Source organism: Monomorium pharaonis, chromosome 4, assembly GCF_013373865.1.
Source record: "Monomorium pharaonis isolate MP-MQ-018 chromosome 4, ASM1337386v2, whole genome shotgun sequence".
Taxonomy (NCBI): domain Eukaryota; kingdom Metazoa; phylum Arthropoda; class Insecta; order Hymenoptera; family Formicidae; genus Monomorium; species Monomorium pharaonis.
This window is the reverse complement of record NC_050470.1, coordinates 14,112,547-14,138,107: the sequence shown is the minus strand read 5'-3', so window position 1 is coordinate 14,138,107 and position 25,561 is coordinate 14,112,547. Positions and strand designations below refer to the sequence as shown.

Below are 25,561 nucleotides of genomic sequence, written 5' to 3'. Positions count from 1 at the left end.
TTAAATTTTAAGTACAAACTTAGGTTCATATGGAGTACTTAACGTAACGTAACGCGTTATGAAAGAGCTTGTGCGGTAGCCCTAATGCGTAACTTGCGTCGACCAATCACATCGTTGTAGAACACGTTAAAGCCGTCTTTAACGTGCCCCACGACGATGTGATTGGTCGACGCAAGTTACACATCACGCAAGTTATCCCTAATAAAAAAAATCGATAGAAAACGATAGAAACCGATACGATTTGCAAAAAATCTTATCGTTTCCTATCGTAATCCATCATTTCATATTTAAAATTCCGAAAAAAATGTTATTGTTTCCTATCGTTCTTAGTTGAAAGCGGATTTTATCGTCGGAATACGATAAAATTATTATAGTAAATTATTGTTTTTTATTGTTTTGTTGGAATTTATCAAGAAAAAACGATTGAAAATCTATCGTAATCAATTTTATATTTATAATAAAGAAAGTTGTAAGTTTTCTATGATACAATAACAAAAAAAAAACATATAATTATTAATAGTGCATCAACGATAGCCGATTCAAAACGTTTCTTATTGTAAAGTTACAACAGAAAACGTTTTGTGATTTGTCGTAAAGTAACGACGACATAAAAGAATGGTTTTCTATCATGTAATTACGACAGGAAACTCATTGTTCTTTATTGTGCATTAACGATAGATGATTCAAAACGTTTTTTATTGTAAACTTACAATAGAAAACGTTTCATGATTCGTCGTAAAGTAACAACGGCATGAGCAAATGGTTTTCTATCATGTAATTATAATTGGAAACTCACTGTTATTTATCGTGCGTCAACGATTGACAATTCAAAACGTTTCTTATTGAAAGTTAAAGTAGGAAACGTTTCGTGATTTGTCGTAAAGTAACGACGGCATAAGAGAATGGTTTTCTATCATGTAATTACGACAGGAAACTCACTGTTCTTTATCGTGCGTCAACGATAGATGATTCAAAACATTTTTTATCGTAAATTTACAATAGAAAACGTTTCATGATCTGTCGTAAAGTCACAACGGCATGAGCGAATGGTTTTATATCATGTAATTACGATATCAATTTTTATCCAACTTTTTAGTTAGTACGCGATGCCGCCGATAGGCTGGTAAGTGATTGAACTCTTTCGGAAGTCAGATGCAGCCGACCCGCTATATAAAGACCACCTTAACACGATTAAAATAAGCAATAATCTGTTTCTTTTGTTACGAGAGGACGAGGTGGAAAAAGACTGCCACATATTACTTTTATGATTTACTCATTTTAATTGAGTAAACGATTCTGTAGAAGAAAAGTAAAACGTTTACATAAAAATAAGATATTTACGAAAGAAAACGCTAAAGAATTAATCGTACATTTACAATAATCTTTGGTGAATTTCTGATTCATAACAACGATTAAAAACGATTCAATTTTTTTTCTATCAATTACGAAAGATAACAATAAAAGATTAATCGTTAATTTACGAAAGGCTTTTGTATATTCACGATTATTAGATACGAAAAGAAATGATAAAAAACGATAACATATTAATAAAGTATTCACGTAAAGAACCGTTAAACAATTAATCGGACATTTACGATATTTTTTTGTGAATTTCTGATTCATAACAATGATTTAAAAAGATTCAATCGTTTTCTATCGATTATTTTTATCAGGGATGTGACGGCACCCGCAGTCTCTCGTTGGTGATGTACCTGAGCGATAATTATGAGTCTCTCTTAATTACCAAATGAGTCCTTCCGTGGAGCAGTCTCTGAGTAATTATTTGAAGATCCCACGAATAGACGTGAGCACAAAACTACGTTGAAACGATCGCACGAAATAAAACTTGAACTGCCGCCATAGAGCACACGAGTGAGTCCCAGATGCGCACAGTAATAAACGGACACAGCAGGCTGAGTGAAACGGACACAGTAACAAACGGACACAGACCAAACGGACACAGTATAAAACGGACACAGTAACAAACGGACACAGTAACAAACGGACACAGTAACAAACGGACACAGTAACAAACGGACACAGTAACAAACGGACACAGTAATAAACGGACATAGTAATAAACGGACACAGTAATAAACGGACACAGACCAAATGCGCACACTGCACATGCGCACGGACCAAATGCACACACGGAAAGTCGCAAACCCATGTGATGCAGTGAATGCTTTGCACGCACGCACACACACACACACACACATACGCGCGGAGGGGGGTGCAAGAAAGGCCTTCGGCCTCCCTCCCGCACCCACCCTGTCCAAGTCGCTAACCTATGTGGACTTTACTCTGCTTGCAATGTACATGGATTGCATTTGGTCCGTGCGTATGTGCAGTGTGCGCATTTGGTCTGTGTTCGTTTATTACTGTGTCCGTTTATTACTGTGTCCGTTTATTACTGTGTCCGTTTGTTACTATGTCCGTTTATTACTGTGTCCGTTTATTACTATGTCCGTTTGTTACTGTGTCCGTTTCGCACTGTGTCCGTTTGTTACTGTGTCAGTTTATTATCGTGTCCGTTTGTTACTGTGTTCGTTTCACTCAGCCTGCTGTGTCCGTTTATTACTGTGCGCATCTGGGACGCTCCCGAGCACACGTACCAAAGTAAAGTATGGCGCTGCGCACGCGCCAGCGCGCATGCCGCGGCGCTCCGTGATCTACGCGGACGATGATCGATAACTGCTGCCATCTGACGCGATGGCGCAAGCTCAGTATTTACTGAATCCCGAATGTATATATTTTTTAAACATACTTTACGGTATCCCAAATTATCAGAAAGAAAAATAACTGATTTTAAACGGTTAAAAAATTGTTAAAATAATTAAAAACTGGAGAGACCTTGGTGTGCTACTCAGTGATACGCCGTTGTTGTACCCCTCGTTGTGAGTACGATTTTGGGATCGCTGCCAGAGATCTCGCGAGGAAGGTATTTCGTCACATACACCGTTATTTGTCTTGAACACTTTTATTCTTGTATTCAGTTACAATAGTTAGATCGCGACCCCGCAAGGCAGAGTGTCGCGTCTATGAACTTGTTGTCCACGACCCCGCAACGCAGAGTGTCGTGGTTGTATATTTAGTATAAGTTATCTCGGCGATACACGACCCCGCAAAGCAGAGTGTCGTGTGTAGTCTTAGTTTGTCTACTTCGAATTGACCCGATCCTCACCTTCTTTCGCCGGTTTATATATCCGATAATTCGGTAGTTGGATCGAAAGAAGGGGAGGATTGCGTGAGGGCGTTAATCGGTCAGTATTCCAAATTATTGCTTAGACAGCAAGTGCTGTCTAAGGAGCATTGCGCTAATTGTCGAGCGGATTGCGCGAAACCTCGCGCGATGCGCTCGATGCTGACTGCAGCTGACCGACTTACGTCATCGTGTTACTGACACCTTATCGTTATGAGTGTGTCACTCATAACATCCCTCCCCCCTGATAAAAAGAAAATGAGGGGACTGAATTTTCGCTGTTAGCTTAAGATACCCGCTGTATCGGGCCCTCGTATATCGGATTGCTTATGAATTTAGTTTTTCTACGCTTATTAACTATTACAATAATAATTACAATACTAATGATTACTATGCTTATTAGTGTTGCTGATCCCATTGGATATGCAATTGTCTCTATAAAGTTAGTATTGTTCGTTTGAGACGTTATTTCGTCCAAACTTTGGCTGAGTGCCGTTAGTTCGTTAGAGTCTTTTATAACTTTTTGTAACTGCGGTACCGACACTGGTTTTAGTCTTCTTTTATCCTGTTCGCGGAGTCGCGAGAGATTGTAGCCGGGCACGTGGGCTACGATCTGGTGTGTTATCTCTTGTTCTGGTGCTCGTAATATGACGAATCTTGAGGTCAGGGAACATCCAGCATTCACTGTTATTTTGCCCGATCGATTGAGGGTATGCTTTTCTTCTTGTTGATCCGTGCAGGTTAGTGTTATCTCCTGCTCTTTTGCCGTCGAAAATATCCAAGCCCTTGGCTCTGTTAGAGCTATCCAGATAGTTTCGTTTGTTACAAGGTGTCGGGTTTCGCATTTTTTATCAGTTATTTCTATGTAAGTTTGCACTTCGCAAGGTGCATTTTCTTGCACATGGTAGATAGGCTGACCTTGGTCGCACGTGTAGGTTTCACGTTCCTGTACACATGTGCTTAGTTCGTGTTCTTTTAATACGAGGTAGTGGCGATTAGCTTTGTCAATTCCCAATGTTGGGTGTGTAATTTTCGCTATTGTGAATACGTTGCCATGCTCGTGTACAGGCAGTGGTATCACGTTGACGATATCGTACTCTGGTTGAGTAATCATTGGAAATTTCAGGATCGTATATACGAAGGGGCTGTTGAAATATGCGCTTGTTTTTACATATTTTACGATGGTTCGCCAGTTTCCAAGTTCCACCTTGAAAGGGAAATGCTTTTCTTTTGCCAGCTGTAGAGTGGCTTCATCCAATTCCTGGATTATTTGATCGACAGGCAGTAGGTGCGTCATAATGGTTGCATCCCGTGTGTGTGTGAGGTATTCGATGATGTCCTCCATGTCGTTGGTTAGATCCATTATTATTGCATTGATGACTGTTAGGTATTCATTGATTTCTTCTCGTAGTAGGGTGTCAGCTTGCTTTTGGCGGATTTGGTTTGCAATTTTGGCCAGCAGATTTTCGTTGTAATTTAGTGTTTGCTCGAGGGATTTCAAGTGCCCTATTGTGCCGTTTATTATCTTTAATTGATTTTTTATGACGTGGTTATTTATCCTTTGATTGTTTTGCAGCATTTTCATCTGCTCTTCTATTCTGCTTGCGTCTTCGGAGTCCATGGTCCCGAACAAGGTTTTTCCTATAGTGCCAATGGCGTTTATTAATCCTCGTTTGCTTCTAGGGTGTTCATACATGGACATTAGCCGTATCATCGTCGCCATGCCTTTTGCGTTTTCTTTACGTAGTATTGTTAGTGTGTTTTGGCACATCCTGTTGGTGCTTCCTGTTGTTTTCTTGCAGTATTCTTCCGCTCGTTGGATGTACTCTTGTAGTGCGTGCCATCGATGGCTGATGCTAATAACGTCAGTCTTGATCACTATTTTCCATGTAGATTCTATTAATTGTAGTTTTCGATCTTCTCAAAGTACATTCCTGGCTCGTGTGCAAATTTTTCAATTTTGCATGGTATGGCGTTTTTTGTTTCCGCTACTCTCGTGCAGCTCCACGTGAGGAGTCCCCTGCAACGATAGTGTAATTTTATGCGGGTTTTTATTTCATTATCACATTTAATTCTATCGCCGTTGATGCGACTTTCTTCAGTCCGCGTCCGTCAGTTCTTGTCGTCTTTACGGTCTTTACGTTGTGTTTCGCGTCATGTGTTTCCGAAAGCCTTTGTCTGACGCGTCTACCGTTCGTGACGGTGAAGAGGAGAATCCGGACGTATTTTTTTCTCCTCTCGTTAGTGACATCGAGAGTGATGACGAAGATGATTTCTTCGATGAGTTTTTTGTAGTTGACGACGATTTTGCTGTTTTGACAGCTATGGATTTGTCGACGGTGCTTCCCGCGGATGCTGAGTCTGATTCAGACTCTATTCATAGTGCTGAGACTGTAGTTTTGGTGCCACGATCTTCGGATGAGGAGGCGTCTTCTTTGCCTGAGCAATTGTCCGAGGTGGACGCTTCGGCTTCTCTAGCCGATTTTATCAGTGACCTTGAGTGGGGTCACGAAGAGATTTTTGGATTGGTTATTAGTTTGGACGGTGCCTTGCCCCAGGAAGGAGGGGAACCGGATATTGAGAAAGTCGACTAGCACTTTTTCCATATATACTTTTATAGTGTTTAGTGTAGTTTTAATTAGTGAATAGTGTTCTTATTTGGGCCCTTTCTTGGCGATTTCTCTACGTACTGGTGAGTCTTTCCTTACTTATTTTTATTTTCTTTCATTCTTATGCTTCTATGAACGGTTTCAATCTATTTGCGTGTACGCGTGTCGACGTCCTGCCCTTTTTTATTGTATAATTTGCGTCTGAGTGTTTTTCAGTGATTGCGTAGGGTCCCATCCATTTCGCGTCTAGTTTTTTAGATCTCCCGCGGCGGAGAGCCTCATCATACAGGAGTACTTTATCTCCTATCTTGTATTTTATTTCTTTAGTAGTTTTATTATAATATTTCTTGGCCTTTTGTTTTTCTTTTTTAATTTTTTCCCTCGCGATCTGGTTCGTTGCCCTTATTTTTTCTCGCAGTTCCTGTGCGTAATCCTCGTAGTTATACGTAGGATTCGGGGGTCTGCTCAGGGCTGTCGGTAGTTCGGCTTGTCTTCCGAAAACTAGCTCGAACGGAGTGAATCCAGTCGCCGTGTGGGGAGTAGTATTATACGTATGCATTGCATACGGGATCCATTCGTCCCAGTCCGTCTGCTCTTTATTTATAAAATGCCGCAGATATTCCGCTAATGTTCGGTGCGATCTCTCAAGGGTGCCGTTGCTCTCAGGGTCGTAAGCAGTGGTTTGGATTTTGTCTACCTTTAGTAGCTTACACGGGTTTTTGAAGATTTCGCTTGTAAAATTTGTCCCTTGATCTGTCAAGATACATTCAGGTGTACCGTATTCTAGGACAATCTTTGTGACAAACTCCTTGCTTACCGTGTTTGCCTCTTGATTTGGAATCGGCATCGCCTTGCTGAATTTTGTCAGGTGATCTTGGAACGTTAGCAGGTACTTATTTCCATTTGCTGTCTCTGTCAGTGGTCCCACGATGTCCAGAGCGCATTTTTCGAATGGTCGGCTGGGGGTATCCGTAATTACTAACGGTATCTTATTTCTTTTAGATAGTTTGTTTTTCTGGCAAAGTTCGCATTTTTTAATATGTTTTTTTACGTCTGCCGTTATTCCGGGCCAGTTATATTTTAACCGTATCCTTTTTAGGGTTCTTTCGACCCCTTGATGTCCTCCGGTGGGTGCATCATGGTATTCGTATAATATTTTTCGCTTTTCTTCTTCCGTGTAGCTTTGCACGGTCTCATTATTTTTGTTTTCTTCGTTGCTCATGTGTATTTGATTGTGCTCTCCGTCTTCTTTTAATGCGAGCATTTTATCAGCCGTCTCCGTAATGTGAACCTCTGGTTTCACATTGCGGCTCAACGCATCGGCGTTTGCGTTCGCGCGTCCGGCCTTATGTACGATTTCGTAATCGTATTCTTCCAATTTTAAACGCCACCGGATTAATCTCGATCCAGGGTCGTTTACACTGAATAACCATACAAGGGGCTTGTGGTCAGTGATAATTTTAAACTTGGTGCCGTATATGTACGGTCTGAAATGCTTGACGGCCCATACTATAGCCAGTAATTCTTTTTCTGTTGTGCTATAGTTTTGTTCTGCACGGTTTAGCACTCGACTCGCATATGCTATGGGGCGGTCTTTGCCTATCGGTCCTTGCGATAGTACGGCTCCCACTGCGTAATCGGAGGCATCCGTTGTTACGTTGAATTCTTTTGAGAAATCCGGATACTGAAGTACCGGTGCGGTCATTAGCTTCTCTTTTAGTATGTCGAAAGCAATCTGTTGCTCTGTGGACCATACGAATTTTTCTGACTTTCTTGTCAGCTTAGTTAGCGGCTTAGCTATCCTCGAAAATTCGTTGATGAACTTTCGGTAATATCCGGCGAGGCCTATGAAAGATTGCACGTCTTTCACCTTCTGAGGTGCCGGGAAATCTTTTATCGCCTGTAATTTGGCGGGATCAGGGGAGATTCCCTCTTCTGAGATTATGTGTCCCAGGTAATTTACTTCTTTCCGCAGGAACTCACATTTGTCCGGCTGCAGTTTTAAATTGGCTTTTCGTAAGGGCTGTAGTACTTCCTTTAGACGTTTATTATGGTCTTCCAGACTTGAGCCATAAATAACTATATCGTCTAAGTATACAAGGCATTTTAGCCCTTGCATTCCCGTGAGTACTGAGTTCATCAGCCTCTGGAATGTTGCAGGTGCGTTTTTTAAACCAAATGGCATTCGATTAAATTCGTAATGTCCATATGGAGTGGAGAACGCTGTCTTTTGCCTATCGCGTTCTGCCATGGGTATTTGGTGATACCCTGACGCTAAATCTGGCGTAGTAAAATACTTGGCGTTTCCTAGTTGGTCCAAAATTTCTTTGATATTGGGCAATGGAAACGAGTCGCCGATCGTTAGATCGTTTAATTTTCGGAAGTCGATGACTATCCGTAGTCGCGGTTTTCCGCTTGAGTCAGCTTTTTTGGGAACCACTAATAAGGGTGCATTCCACTGACTCGTGCTTGCTCTGATTATTCCGTCCGTGAGCATCTGCTTCATTTGATTATTTACTTCCTCCTTGTGCTTGGTGGGGAGGCGATACGGCCGTACGTTTACAGGTGCCGTGTCAGCGCGCGTGTGGATCTCGTGTTGCACGGCGGCCGTGCAAGACAGGGGTTCTCCGCTCAGATGGAAGACGTCTTGATAATCTTCGCATAAGCGCAGGAGGGCTTGCCGTTCCTCTGAGTTGAGGTGTTGCGTTCGTAGCAATTGTCAAATCCGCTCCTTCCGAGGGAGGTGAGATTTGTTTTTTGGTTCAGCGACCACGGTGTAAATCTCGTGAGGATTTTTCTCGCTTAAATCCTCTACAGTAACGACCGGTGTGTTGATCCGTATTGTCTTATCAGTGGTATTGATTACACTGATCGGACATAAAAAATTTTTTGGTTTTACAAGGCATCTGCCAATGTAAACCCCTGGAGCTGGTTCCTGGGCCCGTACGACTCCAGTTTTGTTTCGATTAGTCACGGCCCTTACAATTGTTTCGCTGCGAGGTTTTAACACGGTTTGTTGATATGATTTGAATTTCAGAGTAACGTCTCTTATCGTTAACTTTTTCTGGTTATAATCGCACGTTACTTGTTGCTTTCGTAGGAAATCTAATTCTAGGATGCCATCGTATTCTAGCGGAAAATCATCCTTTACTACATACATCGGATGTTTTATCTTATGCTTGCCTAGCTCTATTGTCGCCTGTATTTTTCCTATGGTGTAGACCTTGTGGCCTGTTATCCCGACGAGGGCTATTCTTTCATGGCGAATTTTGGTTTCGCCTTTTAAATTTTTTACCTTTATTAACGAGAGTGTGGCTCCGGAATCGAATAACATGTCGATTTTTCCTGATTTGGTTTCTCGTATTGAAAGTGTGACTAAGTCGAGTCCGCTATCTTTGTGTGCGTCTCGCTTTACATGCGTAACTTGATACGCGGCGGCGGTGCCCGTCGTGCTCGAGTCATCGTCCGAGCTCTCGTCGCTACTTGCCGTATCGGCATGTTTTATAATTTTGACGGCCTTACTTGTACGCTGTTTAGCGTCCTTTTCTATTTTCCTTTTTGGTTTTGCTTCCGGGCGATCCTCGTCTTTCGGTGGAGGTCGTCCATGCAGGGTCCAGCAGTCGTTTCGGCTGTGGCCCGTTTTCTTGCAGTAACTGCATTGTTGTACTGCTGTATTTACTCGTGGCCGTCCTTCCGGTCGGGGTAATTCGAACCGGTTGGCGTATCTGCTGCTTCGGCAGTCTCTTCCATCGTGCCCGATTTTTCCGCACTTTCCGCAACGGATGGTCGGAGCACGGTTATTGCGTTGGGCATTTGGCATATCCCGCCTATTGCCGTTGAGGCGCGTGCTTGCCCCCTTAACTTTTTCTTCCGCACTAGCTCCTGCGATTGCTTCTTGAAGCGTGTTGTACCGTTGGGCTCGAACTAATAGCTTTATTTCTTCGTGTAGCCCTATCTGGTAGTTGTAAAGGGCTTGTTCCTTGATGCTCTCAAGTATCGCCCGCTGCTGTTCTATTGTATAGTTTTTTTCCTTCCTCCATGGATTCGTATAACTCCATGGCCAAGTTGTCTACTCTTCGTCCAAATTCTTGAGCGGTTTCGTTTGACTTTTGTTTCAGGGAGTTAAATTCGAGCTGCAAATGGGCGGTGCTGCGCTTGCCCAGATATTCATTTTCTAATTCCCTTTTTAACTGGTCGTAGTTTTCTATATCGCGAGTGTGGAAATCCATCATCGCCTTGCCCTTGAATTTGGTACATAGTATCGCGTCGAAGAGTATGAATTCGTCCGACGGATGTATGTTTTTCATCGCATAGGAGCTGGCGTTTAAAAATTCTCGTACTCGTTCCCTCGAAGTTCCATTAATTTCGGGGATCATATTTCGCGCTTCTTTCAAGCTTAAATTGTAAGTGTTGGTCCCATGCCGATGTCGTACATCTCGGGGTGAGTGCCCATACGACAGATCTAACGCATGGTTAGTCGGTTGTCGCGTATTTCTAGCCGTTTCTCGCGGCGGCGGCTGTGCTTCGTGTCGGTTTCCAAGCTGGAAACGAAGCTCGCGAATTTCGAATAGCAGGTCATGGAGCATCATATTCTCCATGGGATGCGTCGGTCGCCTATGAATTTGTGGCGCCGTCGGTGAACTTCCGCTTTGTTCACTTAAATTATTACGGAGCTCTTGTGCTTCCTCTTCGGGTTCTTCCCGGATTACGCGAGGCGACGCATGTGGTAGGGGGCGTGTCGACGGTCCCGCTACGTCTGTCCGCGTTGGTGAACGTGTGTCCATATTGTCGTTATTTATTAGACTAAAGTCTGGTCCCTGTATCGGGAACGCGCGTTCAGTCGTGATATTTGGCGAATTTGCTCGACTATTCAAAAGTCGAAGCGCGTTATTGAATATTTCTTCTAACGCGTCTTGAACAACGTTAAGCGCTGTATCAGTGTTTTGGTCGGACATTTACGTTTGAGTGTAAGCGCGTGTGTTGAGTTCGCGTTTTATTTCGCGGTATCGTATGTCGCGTTGCGCTAGTGCGTTTGCATTTGTATGCCTTTGAAGTACAGTAGCTATCTTAGCTATGTCTTTTTACGGTAATCGCGGTTACCGAGGGTCAACCGACATTTTGCTCTATTCGTGTTACAGTTTTATGTCGTCCTACGCTCGTTTCGCGTTACAATTTAATGTTTGTCGGACTTACATAAGTACGATGAGCTGCATGGTGCGGCGATCAGCTGAGCCTTGTCGCGGTAGGTCTCGGCGTCGTCTCGAGTTTCACTCTTATCGCTGACGCGCTATGTACGCTCCGGCGTGGCTGGCTTCCTGGCCTGTACAGCTGATTGCTCGGTGACGCTTGGTTCCTCTTGGATCTTCCTTTTGGCAGTGCAAATCCTCACCGCTGCCACCACTGTTGTACCCCTCGTTGTGAGTACGATTTTGGGATCGCTGCCAGAGATCTCGCGAGGAAGGTATTTCGTCACATACACCGTTATTTGTCTTGAACACTTTTATTCTTGTATTCAGTTACAATAGTTAGATCGCGACCCCGCAAGGCAGAGTGTCGCGTCTATGAACTTGTTGTCCACGACCCCGCAACGCAGAGTGTCGTGGTTGTATATTTAGTATAAGTTATCTCGGCGATACACGACCCCGCAAAGCAGAGTGTCGTGTGTAGTCTTAGTTTGTCTACTTCGAATTGACCCGATCCTCACCTTCTTTCGCCGGTTTATATATCCGATAATTCGGTAGTTGGATCGAAAGAAGGGGAGGATTGCGTGAGGGCGTAAATCGGTCAGTATTCCAAATTATTGCTTAGACAGCAAGTGCTGTCTAAGGAGCATTGCGCTAATTGTCGAGCGGATTGCGTGAAACCTCGCGCGATGCGCTCGATGCTGACTGCAGCTGACCGACTTACGTCATCGTGTTACTAACACCTTATCGTTATGAGTGTGTCACTCATAACACCGTGGCTCAAAGGGTTAATAATACTGAACGTCCCTAACTAATATGTACAATAGTCCTTGCGCTAATATTTAAGTATATGGATTGCCTCGTCTTGTAAGGTACGCAGTGTTTATAGTTGGCGACGGGTGTTTCGGCGCGCGTGTGCACGGAGTATTTCGCAGTAAGGCCGGATCTACAATAGGTGTAGTAAGCCTTATACCATAAGAAAGTGACCAATTATAATCGAATATAATTGGTTAATTCCTTATGGCATACGGCTTATTACACTATTGTAGATCCGGGCTAATACAGCGCTCGGAATGGTTGCAGCGGTGCGCGGCTGTGCGGTACTGCGCGGAGCTCCGTGGTGTGTTCGTGGAGACGCTATTAGCGCTATCAGCATCAGTTTGTTCTACTTTTGTTCTACTTTTAATGAGTAATGAAGATGGACTGATGCTGGTAGCGCTAGTAGCGTCTCCCCGAACGTACCCCCGGTCGGCTGTTGCGGTGATCAGCTGTTGACGTCAATGGCCTAGTTTACACCGCGTGTAATTTACCTGTCCTATGCCATAATGTATACCCCGACCTAAAGTAGGCTAGTAATAAACTGTTTACACGCGTTATGTTGTGTGGCCTAAGATGGGTCAGAGATCGTCAAAAAGTGGCCTAACCTAAACCTAAACCTAAACAAGTCCGCAAGTGTTTACATCGTTGTGAACTATCGGGTGGGGTCGAATATAGTGTACAGGTCGCGGACTAAACGTACGGTGTAAACTAGGTTAATCATCCCGCGTGGATGATTGTTCGCGGCGTCGGTTCCCCCTCAGTACGGTTGTGTGTTGGTCCGCTCAGTACGCGGCCGAGAGCAGGATGCGGGATGCGTAGAGGATATTCCGCTCAGTGCGCGGTCGTGAGACACTCAGTGCGTGTCCGGGTAGGATCGGGCTTTTTTAGGTTAGGCGCTTAATACGCGCTCAAGAGTGCCTGATTCAGCCCGTCAGGAAGAAACGACCAGCTCATTTCGCTCGGTCGGAAGGGCTTCACCTCTCTCAGCATCCTGACGCTCTGCTCTTTTGAAATCGGTGAAGGGCTTTTATACCCTCCATTCGATGGTGAGAAGAGTAAAAAACGTGAGAAGGGCCCACACGAGGTGGGGGATAATGGCCCTGTGACGTACCTCCGTAAGTAGCGGCGGATAGTTTGTTTCAAAATTATTGCAAAATTTATATACAAAATTATATACACATAAAAATTTACAACTTTTATAATGGATCTCAAAATTACCCACTATTATAGTTGTAATTGTAAAAAAATTTTTTATAGTGTAAAGTGAGATTTACGAACAAAAAGTATGTGAACCTATTTTGGATAGACAGACCTGCGTCGCATGGATTAAGCGTTAATGTATACGCGCAGTAAATTATTTGAAGTCTATGCATTACCCAAGAGAAAAAGAGAAAGTGAGAGACAAACATCAGGCAACCGAATGCGAAAGGAAAATGTGCTGCGTAAGTTTAGTTTTTTGGCAGCAGCCATTATGACAAAGATTTATCATTTTTTGTACACTTAAATAATAAAATTAATCTCTAAATTAATTCTTTGCATTCTACTATTAAAACCTCAGCACAATAAAATAACAGTATTGACGTCTCAAGATCGTACTTAAGATGGATCTTGAATAAGATCGGTCTATGAATTTCGTTCTTAACTTTGGACGAGATGCAACGAATGTGATTATCCTCGAATTCTATAAGGGAAAAATCGGTCACAGCGAAAGATATTACAACCACATCACCTTCAAATAAATAATTTGCAAAAGTCGCTAAAGCTATTTACCTTGAAACCCTCATCAACGGGGATGAAAAAGGTATAACGACCCTCGGCCTTAAAGATATCTTCATTCTGTTGGATGATCTCCTGTCGGAAAGTACTAGAAAGAAAAAAAGAGTTAATTATAAAGGTGTGGTGTACGAGACGCGTTGACGTTAACAAATAAGACAAACGAGAAAAGTTTAGGCATTTATTTACGTTATTCAAATACAACATAAGTTTTTGTATTTATATTTAAATTAGGGAGAGGAGGGGGAGACTGCACATTAATTGATGCCAGCGTTATAATACTTTAGAATGGTACGCAGAATCACTCGAAAGAAAGAAGATAATTAATATATGATATCTTTGCAAAAGATATGTGAGGAAAGGATGCGTAAATATCGTCACGACTGCGAGATTATTGAACAAATTATGTTTTATTGATATTGTTGCGCCGGATCGCCGAAAGACACTCCGTGCACACACACTCACTCGCGTCGAAAGAAAATCAATTCGCTTAAAGATCTCAAGAACTTTATTGCTATATGAACTCAAACAGAGAAAGCGCGTGACACGTCCTCCTCGGCAGGAGTCCGACGTTAAACTGTCTACAATTCTTGTTTACAAATATTTCCCGGCAACCAGCCGTTTAATTCAATTATTTTAATAACAAATTCTTCCGGCAACCGGCCGATCGAAAATATCGATCGGTCCGTCAGCTGACTGGCGCTTCAGGGATGTATCGGGCGACACGCGGCGCGCAACAATATATTGTCCACAATGCCCTATGTAGTATGCCCTTCAAAAGAGGATGTTTCTGATTTTCTTATGAATATGTTGTCACTAAATTCTAAATATTTAGAATTTAATCAGTGGCAACGTATCTTTTGCAAAGTCGAGTACACCCAAAGTCTAATAATAATAAACCTCGTGATTTACCGAAACTTTGGTCAAATATAATTTTAATTAAATTTAAGATTAATATTTTATTAATTTACTATTTATTATTATTTAAAATTGTATTATTTAATTAAAATTAAAATTGGTAATTATTGCACTAAAAAAGAAATTTTTCTCATATTTAAATAAATTATTATAAAGTAATAAAATACATTTTTCATAAACTTGAAAAATAATAAGATAAATATGTGTTTAATAATAAACTATTTTTTAGTGTATCAAACAGTTGGTTACTATTAATTATTGATCATTATTGTACTTGGTAATATATATTGAATATTGCATAACGTACGCAAAACAAAATAATTACTATTATAAGATTTGATTATGAGTGGCTCGTGATATTGAAAAATTCTTAAAAATTTTTGAATTAAAAGATTAAAAAAAATAGCAATAACTATATTGAAATATTTAAGGAAATTGTCAAGTTTTGAGAGACTTAACAAATAGCAATAACCGTTTAAAGATCTAAGAATAGGTGTAAGGGTATTTTTAATCTTTTAAAAGTCACGCTCGAAGAACGCGAAATACGCGCAGGGATGGATTATCGCTTCGAGATTCGAGAGCGTGAAGAGTCCTCTTCCCTTTTTTTTCCGGTGCAATAAATGTTCTTGTGAGTGAGTCCCAGATGCGCACAGTAATAAACGGACACAGTAACAAACCCCAGGGGGAAATGGCAAGTCGGATCGACATTGATCAGACGTCGATGGCGTCTACAGCTTTCTTAGATAGAAATAGTAAATCAGATCGATGTCGATTAGACGTCGATAGCATTTACGCGGTTCCATGAAATGGTAACAGAGGGTGCATATATGTATAACTATGCGATATGTGTTGCAACTGTATATGTTCATTTTCTCTTTGAATTCTCTTTGAAATCTCTATCAAACTGGCAAACATAGCACTTATGAACTTAGTAATAACAATGAATATTTTGTTTTTTTTTAATATTTTTATTGAAAACGTTTATATGTAAAAAATTATAAATTTTTATAAAATTTATATAGAGTTTATATAAAAGATAACCCAGATAGCACAAAAAATTTATAAAATATTTATAAAAAAAAAAATATTTATGATAAATATTTTGTACATATTTTTATGTTTGAGTTTGTCAGGTATAAAAAAAATATGATAAATATTTATGAAAGTATGTAAAATAAATATTTATACTATTATTATCAAAGAATATAAAAAATATTTCGAGTTCATATATCCTAAATTATTGGTTAATATTGGTTAATAGCCATACGATAGCCAATAAATTTCTAACTTTTCTGTAAGAACAAAATTTGCGAATACGTTTCTCTTGCGAATAAATTCAAGAATCGAGCCCCAGGAGCGCAACCGCTCACTGAGCGGCTAAGTAGCAATTGAAGGTGATTGGGTCTTACCTTTGGATCCAACAAATCACCTTCAATTGCTACTTAACCGCTCAGTGAGCGGTTGCGCTCCTGAATGCACCCAATGGGGACATCCAGGAGCGCAACCGCTCACTGAGCGGCTAAGTAGCAATTGAAGGTAATTTGTTGGATCCAAAGGTAAGACCCAATCATCTTCAATTGCTACTTAGGCTCTCAGTGAGCGGTTGTGCTTCTGAATGCACCCATTGCTAGACACTCTATGCTGAGCGCACACGTGCATCCGTATAGTTTCTCTTGGCGTCTATTTCGTGCTAGTTCCTATATCTTCTCGACCGTTTCACGAAGCCGTGTCCTGCACGGTGTGGCATTTCACTGGAATCGTGCTATTCAATAAAAAATTGTCAGCAATCAATCATCGAAAATGAGTGACAATCCACCGGTAAGTGCTTCGATATAAGGTGCGTTCGGGGAAACGCTAATTAGCGTTATCAATATCAGTCTATCCTTGGTTTATTTTTTATGCGTAATGAAGATAGATTAATGCTGATAACGTTAATAACGTCTCCCTGAATGCAACTATAGTGTGAGTTCTCATTTATCTGTCTTCAATAACTTCGCAAGAATCTCATTTTCATGATCTATATATTTGATCGATTCAGATTATTTTATTTACTCAATAGTAAAATCTTATTGTTCGATGCAGTGTTATCAGTGATATCAATAATAGTCATAATTGGTTATATATAATGCCAAAATAACATCTGTGATATAATGACACAGCTTATTTGAGTTTTGCATCCTCGAAGAGTATATATTAGATAATTATAATTACTTTATAATTAAATAACTTATAAAATTTAATTTCTATGTACTTTATAATTTATTAATAAATTTTTGTTTAGGTTTAGGTTTAGGTTTACTTAATTAGAAACTATGTGTGCTCTCATATGCTTTTCTTTATAACCTCATTGTGCAGATTAAATGTTACCCCGTTGAAAAGATGAGATGGAAATCCAGATGGTTATTTACATGTATATGCATTCCCATGGATTTTTGATATAATTTTGTATGAATTCCATGTAGATAACCATATGGAATTTATACAAAATTATCTAAAATCCGTGGGAATGCACATACATGTAAATAACCATCTGGATTTTCATTTTATCTTTTCAACGGGGTATCAATCATCAATAATTCCACTTTATATTTTTTGCTTTTGCTATGATTTATATAAAGTTTTCATACTATCTAAACTTTTATTGTAAATGCATCATAAGCAACATTTAATATTATTGTTTTTATTTATTATGTTCTTTATATAATAAATATTTTAATCAAAAAATGAGAATTCCCAGACAGCATACAATTATTTATGATAAATGTTCATAAATATTTATCTACATTTATTTTTTAAAAATATTATATAAATATTTTACACATATTTTATGCACATGAAGGAAAAATCTTTAAAATATTATAAAAATATAAACTAAATATTTTACATAATATTTATAAATAAAGATTTGTAATATTTTGTAAATATTCATACATATTTATATATATTGTACAAATCTTTATGATTTGTCAAATCTAAGACCACAAAAATATTTATAAAATATTTAAATAAATATTATAAATATTTTGTAAATATTTTATTAATATAGTGTGCTGTCTGGATTAGAATATCAGCAATAAATTAACAATAATTGTAGTGTTTGACAACAACTGGCTATAATTTATTTGTATTATTTGTAGTTTATATTGTTTTATTTGTATTTTGTATCATTGACACATCAGACACATAAACATTTTTTTCTTTATTTTTTTTCTTTTGTAATTAATTTTATTTTCTGACGTTTATTTAATGTTTAATTTAATTTATAATTTTCTGTTTACCAATCTATGTTAATTGTTAAATACTTATTTTTTATTTATCTAATTACTTTAGTTTCAATATGTTAGTTTCAGCAATTTCCCATGTTTAAGGGATGTTCTTGATAGAATGAGATATTTTTTTATATGTATACTATAGGTAACCTTTCTTTACTTCTTGTTAAATTTACATCTTAGAATTTTGTCACATATTATTTTTATAACAAAGGAATCATATTGTTTTCTAGCTGTACTGAAAAGGACCCAAACCAAGGGTCGTTGTACCTTTTTTTATTGTGAAATAAATTATAGCCAGTTGTTGTAGACGAACACTACAATTATTATTAATTAATATTTTATATTTTATGTATTGTTTTTACATGTGCATATTGAAGTATCATAGAAATGCGAAGGAGCAAGCTATCAAGGAATTAATTCGCCAAAATAGGAATAAAGCAAAACTAGATGATTTAAGAAGACGAATAACCAATATCTACGAAGCAGAAACTTTGTCCGATGATAATGAAGAAATTCATATGCTATCTATTCCAGAGATCAACAATGGAGATATTCTTTTAGAAACGAATAGTTCGGAATTATCAACAGTATTATCAACAGGATCTGATGCATTTAATGATAGTTCTTTTGAAAATGAGAACAATATAAATCTTAATAATAATTATAATGATGTTAATGATGAAGTACATTTTGAAGATGAGGACAGCGACAGTGATGGAATTGGTGAAATGGATAATGTTGTTAATATAAACAGATGTAGTGATTATGAAGATAATGACCTAATGATTCAATTTGAAAATGATGAACAGAGAGGTTTTTATGCTTTAAGAACATTAAGAGAGTGGGCCCTGCAAGGAGGTGTGTTATCCATGAAAATGTTACAAAATTTACTTATTAGATTGAGAGTATTGTTTCCTGTTTTACCTAAAAGCTACAAAACTTTACTCGAAACACCTTCACACTTAGGTGTTCAGCAGTTACCTGATGGGTCGCAACTGTGGTATAAAGGTATAAAAGAAAACCTCGATAACATGCTTCTTGCTGAATATTTAAATGTTTACAATTCAATTATTATCGATGTAAATATGGATGGCCTTCCACTGTCTAAAAGTTCTAAATTAAAATTTTGGCCGATTTTAGGTTATTTGGTAAATACAGAAAATGAACCTTTTATTATTTGTTTGTATTTCGGTGATCATGATCCTGCTGATTTGAATTCTTATCTGCACGAATTTGTCAATGAATTGGAGGATTTATTGGAAAATGGGTATGTTTGGAATGACTACACATACTCGTTCAGAATACGAAATTATATTCTTGATGCACCAGCTCGCTCATTGGTGAAATGCTGCGTTGGTCATGGAGGTTATGGAGCTTGTGAAAAGTGCACCTGTGTTGGTGAATATGTTGCTGATCGTATAATCTACACAAATTTGAATGCTCCATTGCGAACTGATCATTCGTTCACCACTCAAGAAGATCCACTTCATCATATAGGTTGTTCTATTTTAGAGAGAATACATACAGGAATGGTTTCCCAATTTAGATTGGATCCGTTTCATTTAGTCTGGCATGGAGTCTTCAGACGATTATTGATGACATGGATGAAATGGAATGGACCATGGAAACTTAACAAGCTTGCCAGGAAAAAATATTTCTGACAATCTGATTTTTTTAAAGGATTTCTGTCCAAGTGATTTTTGCAGACCACCGAGATCAATTAATGACTGGAAGATGTACAAAGGTACAGAAGAAAGGCGATTGTGCCTTTATGATGGACTCCTAGTATTTCGTAATAAATTGCAGGAAAATGTTTACAAAAACTATCTCTTACTTCATGCTGCTCTATATATTCTCTCTAGTCCTTTGCATTTCAATGTACTTAATGACTTTGCTAATGAATTACTCAGAACCTTCATTCAGCATTCTATTAATTTATATGGAAAACGTTTTGTGGTGTATAACGTTCACTCACTCTGTCATTTGGCTGAAGAATGTGCAGAACACGGACCTCTGGAGAATTTCAGCTCTTTCAAATTTGAAAATCGTTTAAAATCAATCAAAAGTAGCCTGAAATCTGGATATAAACCACTACAACAAGTTGCACTACGAGATTTGGAGCGAACCAGAAGAGTAGAAATTAAATTAAAAGCTAAAGAAAAAATTGTTTACCTTTTTTATAGACATGAAGATGCAGAAGAACAATTACCAGGAATATATTTTCAATGTCTTTCTATTGATGATGTGGTTTTCCGAACTAATATAAAGGACTCTTGCTTCTGCACAACAGATGGAAATGTTTATATGTTGAAGAATATTATACAGCAAGAGAGAAGAGTGATGCTTGTTTGTAACAAGTTTCAGAAAATGGAAGATTTCTATACATATCCTTTGCCATCATCTAGACTAGGCATTGTTACAGTTTCAGAAATAGACGAAGAAAGGCTTGTTGTGCCATTGCAGAGTGTTCACGCTAAATGTTGGTTAATGCCTTATTCTGATGATTACTCTTTTTCATGTGTTCCTCTTCTCCACACAATGCTATTGTTTTTATAATATTTAATATTTTCAGCTAAGGTATTGTATATGTGTATAATTTTTGATATATATACAATTGTATGTAATGCAAACAATTGTAAATATTTTTCAATTAAAAACATTGCCATTGCTCAGAAAGAAATTTGTGATATAAAAAAACGTGATTATTTAATTTTATTTTTTACCTTTTTATTTTATAGTTTGTGGTCGTGAAGTTCTTACCTACCGATGGTGACGAAGATGAATATTACGAGGTAGCTCTCTCAAAATGGATTCAAGATTTAGATGAAAATATGATCGGGAATATACTCTGGCCAGGAGATAATTCTGCAGCAGGAATGTTAGTTCGAACTCAAGCAAACGCGCAATCAAATTGGTCCACTTATATAGTGGAAGTTAAAAGATACTATGGTAAGCAATTTTCCTTTGTTTTTGTTTTACTTAAGGATGAGACGGTACAGGTATTTTTTCCTTGCTAAACGTTAAATTGCATATTTTAAGAAGTAAATCATTTTTTGGATTTGACAACATTGCATGGCATTCCATAGTGTACGTGTCACTTATTAAATAAAAAAACACTATTAAACACTTAAATGAAAAAAATATTTTCTACTTAAGCTAAAAATTGGTATGGACAATTATATATAATCTTAATTGTTTATAGTCTTAATTATATAGTCTTAATTGTTTTGCTTGCAAAATTTCATATTTTTTAAATCATTTTTCACTGAGATATAATTTTTCTCTTATTTTCCATAAGACTAAATGTAATTTTATGTTCTAATTAAGCTAAAAATTGGTACGGATAATTATTACTTGGTCTTAATCGTTTTGCTTACAAAACTTCATGTTTTTTACATGTTTTTTACACAATTTCATTTTTTTACTGAAATATAATCATTTTTCCCCTATTTTCCATAAGATTACGTGTAAGTTTATTATTTAATTTTTTTAGTAACAAGTTTTCTAAACAGCTTTAAACTTTGACAGAATTCTTTTTACGATGAAATTTACAGAATCTAATAGGTTTCAGCAAGCTTTTATTATTTTAATCTAATGCCTCAACATTCTTAAAAAAATCTTAGTAATAATGTTTCTCTGCTACAGATACATACTTTAATGCACGAAAAGGATTGACAGGAATAATGGAATATGCCTCAGCCTATGAGACTGATACTGGAAAAGAAATGAGAAAAGGAAAAAGGAAGAAAAAAGTTAAACAAATTTCATCTTCATCAGATGAGTCTGATCAGTGTATAGAAAATCAATCTAAGAAAAAAAAGTCAAGCATTCCTTCACCACCAGCAATTCATGTTCCTGAGGCTTCTATTTCACTTAATAAAATTTCTGGTCAAAAGTGCAAAAAATATATTATTCAAAATTCCTCAAACGTCAAAGAATTGAAAGTTGCGAAACACTTAGGTAAACCATCAGAAAATAATCGTGAGAAATTGCTTGAAAAAATTATAAATGAAAGGAAGAAGGCTATGAAGAATACTGAGGAGAAAAATAAAGCTATGTTACTCAGTGCATCTTCAAAAGTTCTACAATCATCATCACAAAAACAATCTAAATCTGAACTTGGCACCTCTTTTTCTGGACATTATATGAAGAGTTCATGTACATTCAAAAATGTGAAATCTCCAGAGAAGACTCTATCTAATAATCTCAGAGAACTAAATAATAATGCTAAGACAAAGACCAAAGAAATGGTCAAAAGCTTTAAAAACTCCACATCTTCTGCAGTTTCCTCACAAACTTCATTATGTGCTTCGGAAGATGAGTTTACATTACTTCTTTCTGAAAAAGAACCATTAATTGTGAGCCCCTCAAAAGTGTCCAATATTTCAAAGCAATCTGACGATTCACCTAGAAGTCTACAAGAATCTCCCTTGTTAAATATGGAATTAAAGAAAAAGTGTAAGCAGATAAACCCTTTGTTTCAGTCACCAGTGAAAGTTGATACTTTGGTACCTGCACAGGAAGAGCGTAGCCCACTTTCCTCTAAAGAAAATTTATATCCACCTGTTCGTAATTTGTTAAATCTTAGTGCAGGTACGTTGAATATTCTTTTTGCACTTACACACGAACGTGTAGGAATGCTTAGTTTAGATATATGTCAACGACATATATCTAAACTAAGCATTTCTATGCTTTTGCTATAGAGAGAGTAAAGCCGGAAGTTGGCAGTTTATGATTAAGAGAGATTGTTTGCAGGGCCCACTATTTCATTTTATCAGTAAGACGGCCAATTGCATCAGCCATCTTGCCAATGAAATGAGACAGTGAGCCCTGCAAACGAACTATCTCTTTCAATTAAACATACACACACATATATGGAGTGATTCAGAACAATTGTTCCTAGTGAAATCAGCTTACTTAAAATGATGTCAATATGATGTAAAAACCGTCATTTATTATCACTTTTTCTATTTTATCTGAGGGTCTATTGTATACTTTAAAAGTTAATGAAAATTACAAAAATGAGTGGATTTACTAGAATATTTAATAATTTCATTGGTAAATACCTAGTGAATTCGCTCATTTTTGTAATTTTCACAAAGTTTTGAAATACACAATTGACCCTCTGGGCTGCGTTTGAAAATCCTACTCAACGGGTAGAGTAACATAATTATTATAACCAATCATTATACAGAAATCTTTGCCCTTTTCATCCTGATTGATCAATAAATGCTATTCTACTCATCGAGTAGAGTTTTCGAACGTAGCCCTGAAATATAAGCAAAATTCGGTGTTATTTATGTGTAAACATATATTTTGATTCGTCAATTAATTATTATATATATGTATGTGATTAATATATAAGTCCTATTAATTTAATTCTGATATAACGGAAACTGGTTCTTCAGATGCAAACGAATCTGTAGAGAAAAATGACATTCCAAAAAATCCGTCAATATTGTCTAGACCATATTTAAGGAATAAGAGACTGAAACAATGTCGACTTAACATTAAAGCTGACAGAGTAAACGGCTGGGATTGCTGGGAATGCAGAAATGTAATACAATAGTAACAGTACAGTTATATGTATATAAAATATGAATAAATAAATAAAATATTAATATAGATAAATATAAAAAATAAATATAACCTTAGTTCGACTTAATTGGCCAATTTATTGAACAGATCAATCACAGCACTTCTGCTGTGATTGATCTGTTTAATAAATTGGCCAGTTAGATCGAACTAAGATGTTATTTGCGTTAATTATTTACTGGCAAGAGTACATTCATACTTAACTTAAATATAAATTTTTTCATAAAAAAATAATTCATGATATTTAATGTTTAGTATTATAACAATTTATTATTGTCGAAAGAAGAATTACAAAAACGGAAGAATCAATGCTCGCGACATCGACATAAACATAAGCGACCAAATACACCAGAAGGTATAATATTTTATTTTATTATCACTTTTATGTACATATAATAAATATAATTTTTTAAAGGTTTTTGGGATCCGGAGTTTCCTCAAACATTATTGTAATATCAACTTATTGTACCGTATGTAATATATTTTATTTTTATTTTGCTCTCATTCGATTCAATTTAGTTTTAATCGTGCATTTATATTCTTGTACAGAGCGACTGCCATTTCGACGTCTGTTTGACGTTAAGATGACCGTCATCTTGTATAAGAAATATAAATGCACGAACACCATCATGGTATGCTTTGCCATCATTTTCATCACTCATATGAGGGATGTTTTTCCATCGTTTTCATCACTCATTTAGACATTATACTTCTCATGAATTTGATGTCACTTTGACATTTTGACTAGGTTGTTTTCACTGGGTTACTCCTTGAAACGTCATTTTCTTAGGCATATTTCAAGACGTTTTTTCCTTTTGTCAAATATATTTAGGTGTCTGCAGACGTTGACATATAAGGCTCTTATGTACATGTTGATTATAGGTTGTTAAATTAAATAGTCAAACTAAATGCAAAAATCCTGTACCATTTTCCAAACAATTATGCAATATTTTCAGTTATTAATTAAACAATATTGGTAATTGATTGCATAATTACATACCAATCTTCTTTAATTAAAAACTAAAATTTTACATAATTCCTAAAATTATACAAAAATTTTTTATTCAATTTGACCTAAAGTACACTTACATAGTACTTACGAGAGTTTCATATGCATCGTCAAACATCCTATGTATATATTATATATAAAATAACATTTTATTACAACTTGTACAAGTGATAATAACTTATGTCATTTTATGTTAATACATTTTCAGATAATGAACGTTTTATAAAATTTGAAAAAAATTTGGAAAACATTAGTAGCAAGCTTGATGTTGTTATTATGAATCAAGCAAACTTAAATAGAAGTCTGCTTCCAAAACAAGCTGTCATCAATAGACCTTCAAATTTACCTTCTCTGCCTCTGAGTAATATGAAAAGTCTTAAAGAGTTTGAGAAATTTTTATCACAAGATGTAAATCTTTCAGCAGCGGTAAGTAACATTTTAATATATTTATACAACCTAATATATTTTTACTGTTTGCAATGTGCATTATAAATACTGATAATTCTTTTACATTTTGCTTGTTCCTTTCTTGCAGTGCTACTATTTAAAGAGTTTGGCTTTGGGGACTAATGAGAAAATTGCAACGTCAAAACTTATGACCAAATTGATGACCAATTCTTTAGCTATACACTTTAATTTTGATGGTCATAATTCTCAGAATACTACGAAAATTAAAAGACCCTTTAAAGAGCTGAAACTGTAGGAATTATTTCAAGGTATTTTATCTTCTTTCAGTATTTTGTTTTTTAAAGTTTTTGGTTTATTGTACAATTGGTGAATCAGAGACTCGCAGATTATTAATTTTTCTTTGTTGTACTTTTGTTCTAGGAGTGATGCTATTAAAATTTCCGGATAGTGATTTATCAGAAGCTTTAAATGCAATTAGAAGTTGGCTACGAAATGCTGCTGGGCGTAAACACGATTAAAATGGAAAATTTTATGATTTTTAAAAATGTGCAATTTGTAAAGCCTTATGTTATTGGTTCTCTTTTTTATTTTATTGCACTAGAGCAACTATATAAAAGTTAAATGCGACTATTTGTTATTACTTTTTTAAACGGGTTTTAAAACGGTTTAAACAATTATACTATACTGAAAATTTATACTAGTCGTTTTCATAAATGTAATTCATAAATTTTTAATTTTGATAATAAATGCTATGTTCACGAAGCCATATACAG

At 37.0% G+C, this 25,561-nt stretch overlaps 2 protein-coding genes across 12 annotated transcripts in view; one reads left to right on the top strand and one right to left on the bottom strand.

Moving 5' to 3' along the window:
- The window catches only part of LOC105832409 (fasciclin-1-like), a 365,719-nt gene that overhangs the window by 150,681 nt on the left and 189,477 nt on the right, over positions 1–25,561 (bottom strand). For all 5 annotated transcript variants that reach the window (XM_036285356.1, XM_036285355.1, XM_036285358.1 and 2 more), the window contains one exon: positions 13,584–13,677. In XM_036285356.1, coding sequence (XP_036141249.1) covers positions 13,584–13,677 — 94 coding nt within the window. The remainder of the gene's footprint in view (positions 1–13,583; positions 13,678–25,561) is intronic.
- On the top strand, positions 16,056–25,439 carry LOC105829668. Of its 7 annotated transcripts, none has more exons than XM_036285361.1 (10): positions 16,056–16,322; positions 18,311–18,784; positions 18,917–20,353; positions 20,515–20,725; positions 21,422–22,369; positions 23,185–23,333; positions 23,627–23,726; positions 24,589–24,806; positions 24,916–25,096; positions 25,209–25,439. In XM_036285361.1, the coding sequence occupies exons 4-9, from the start codon at positions 20,608–20,610 to the stop codon at positions 25,081–25,083; spliced, it is 1,701 nt and encodes a 566-aa protein (XP_036141254.1). In that variant the 5' UTR covers positions 16,056–16,322; positions 18,311–18,784; positions 18,917–20,353; positions 20,515–20,607; the 3' UTR covers positions 25,084–25,096; positions 25,209–25,439. The 7 variants fall into 7 exon arrangements, with proteins under 7 accessions (XP_036141254.1, XP_036141255.1, XP_036141253.1 ...); XM_036285362.1 differs by having other exon boundaries at positions 18,311–19,174; positions 19,289–20,353; XM_036285363.1 differs by lacking the exons at positions 16,056–16,322; positions 18,311–18,784 and adding an exon at positions 16,353–16,466 and having other exon boundaries at positions 19,960–20,353.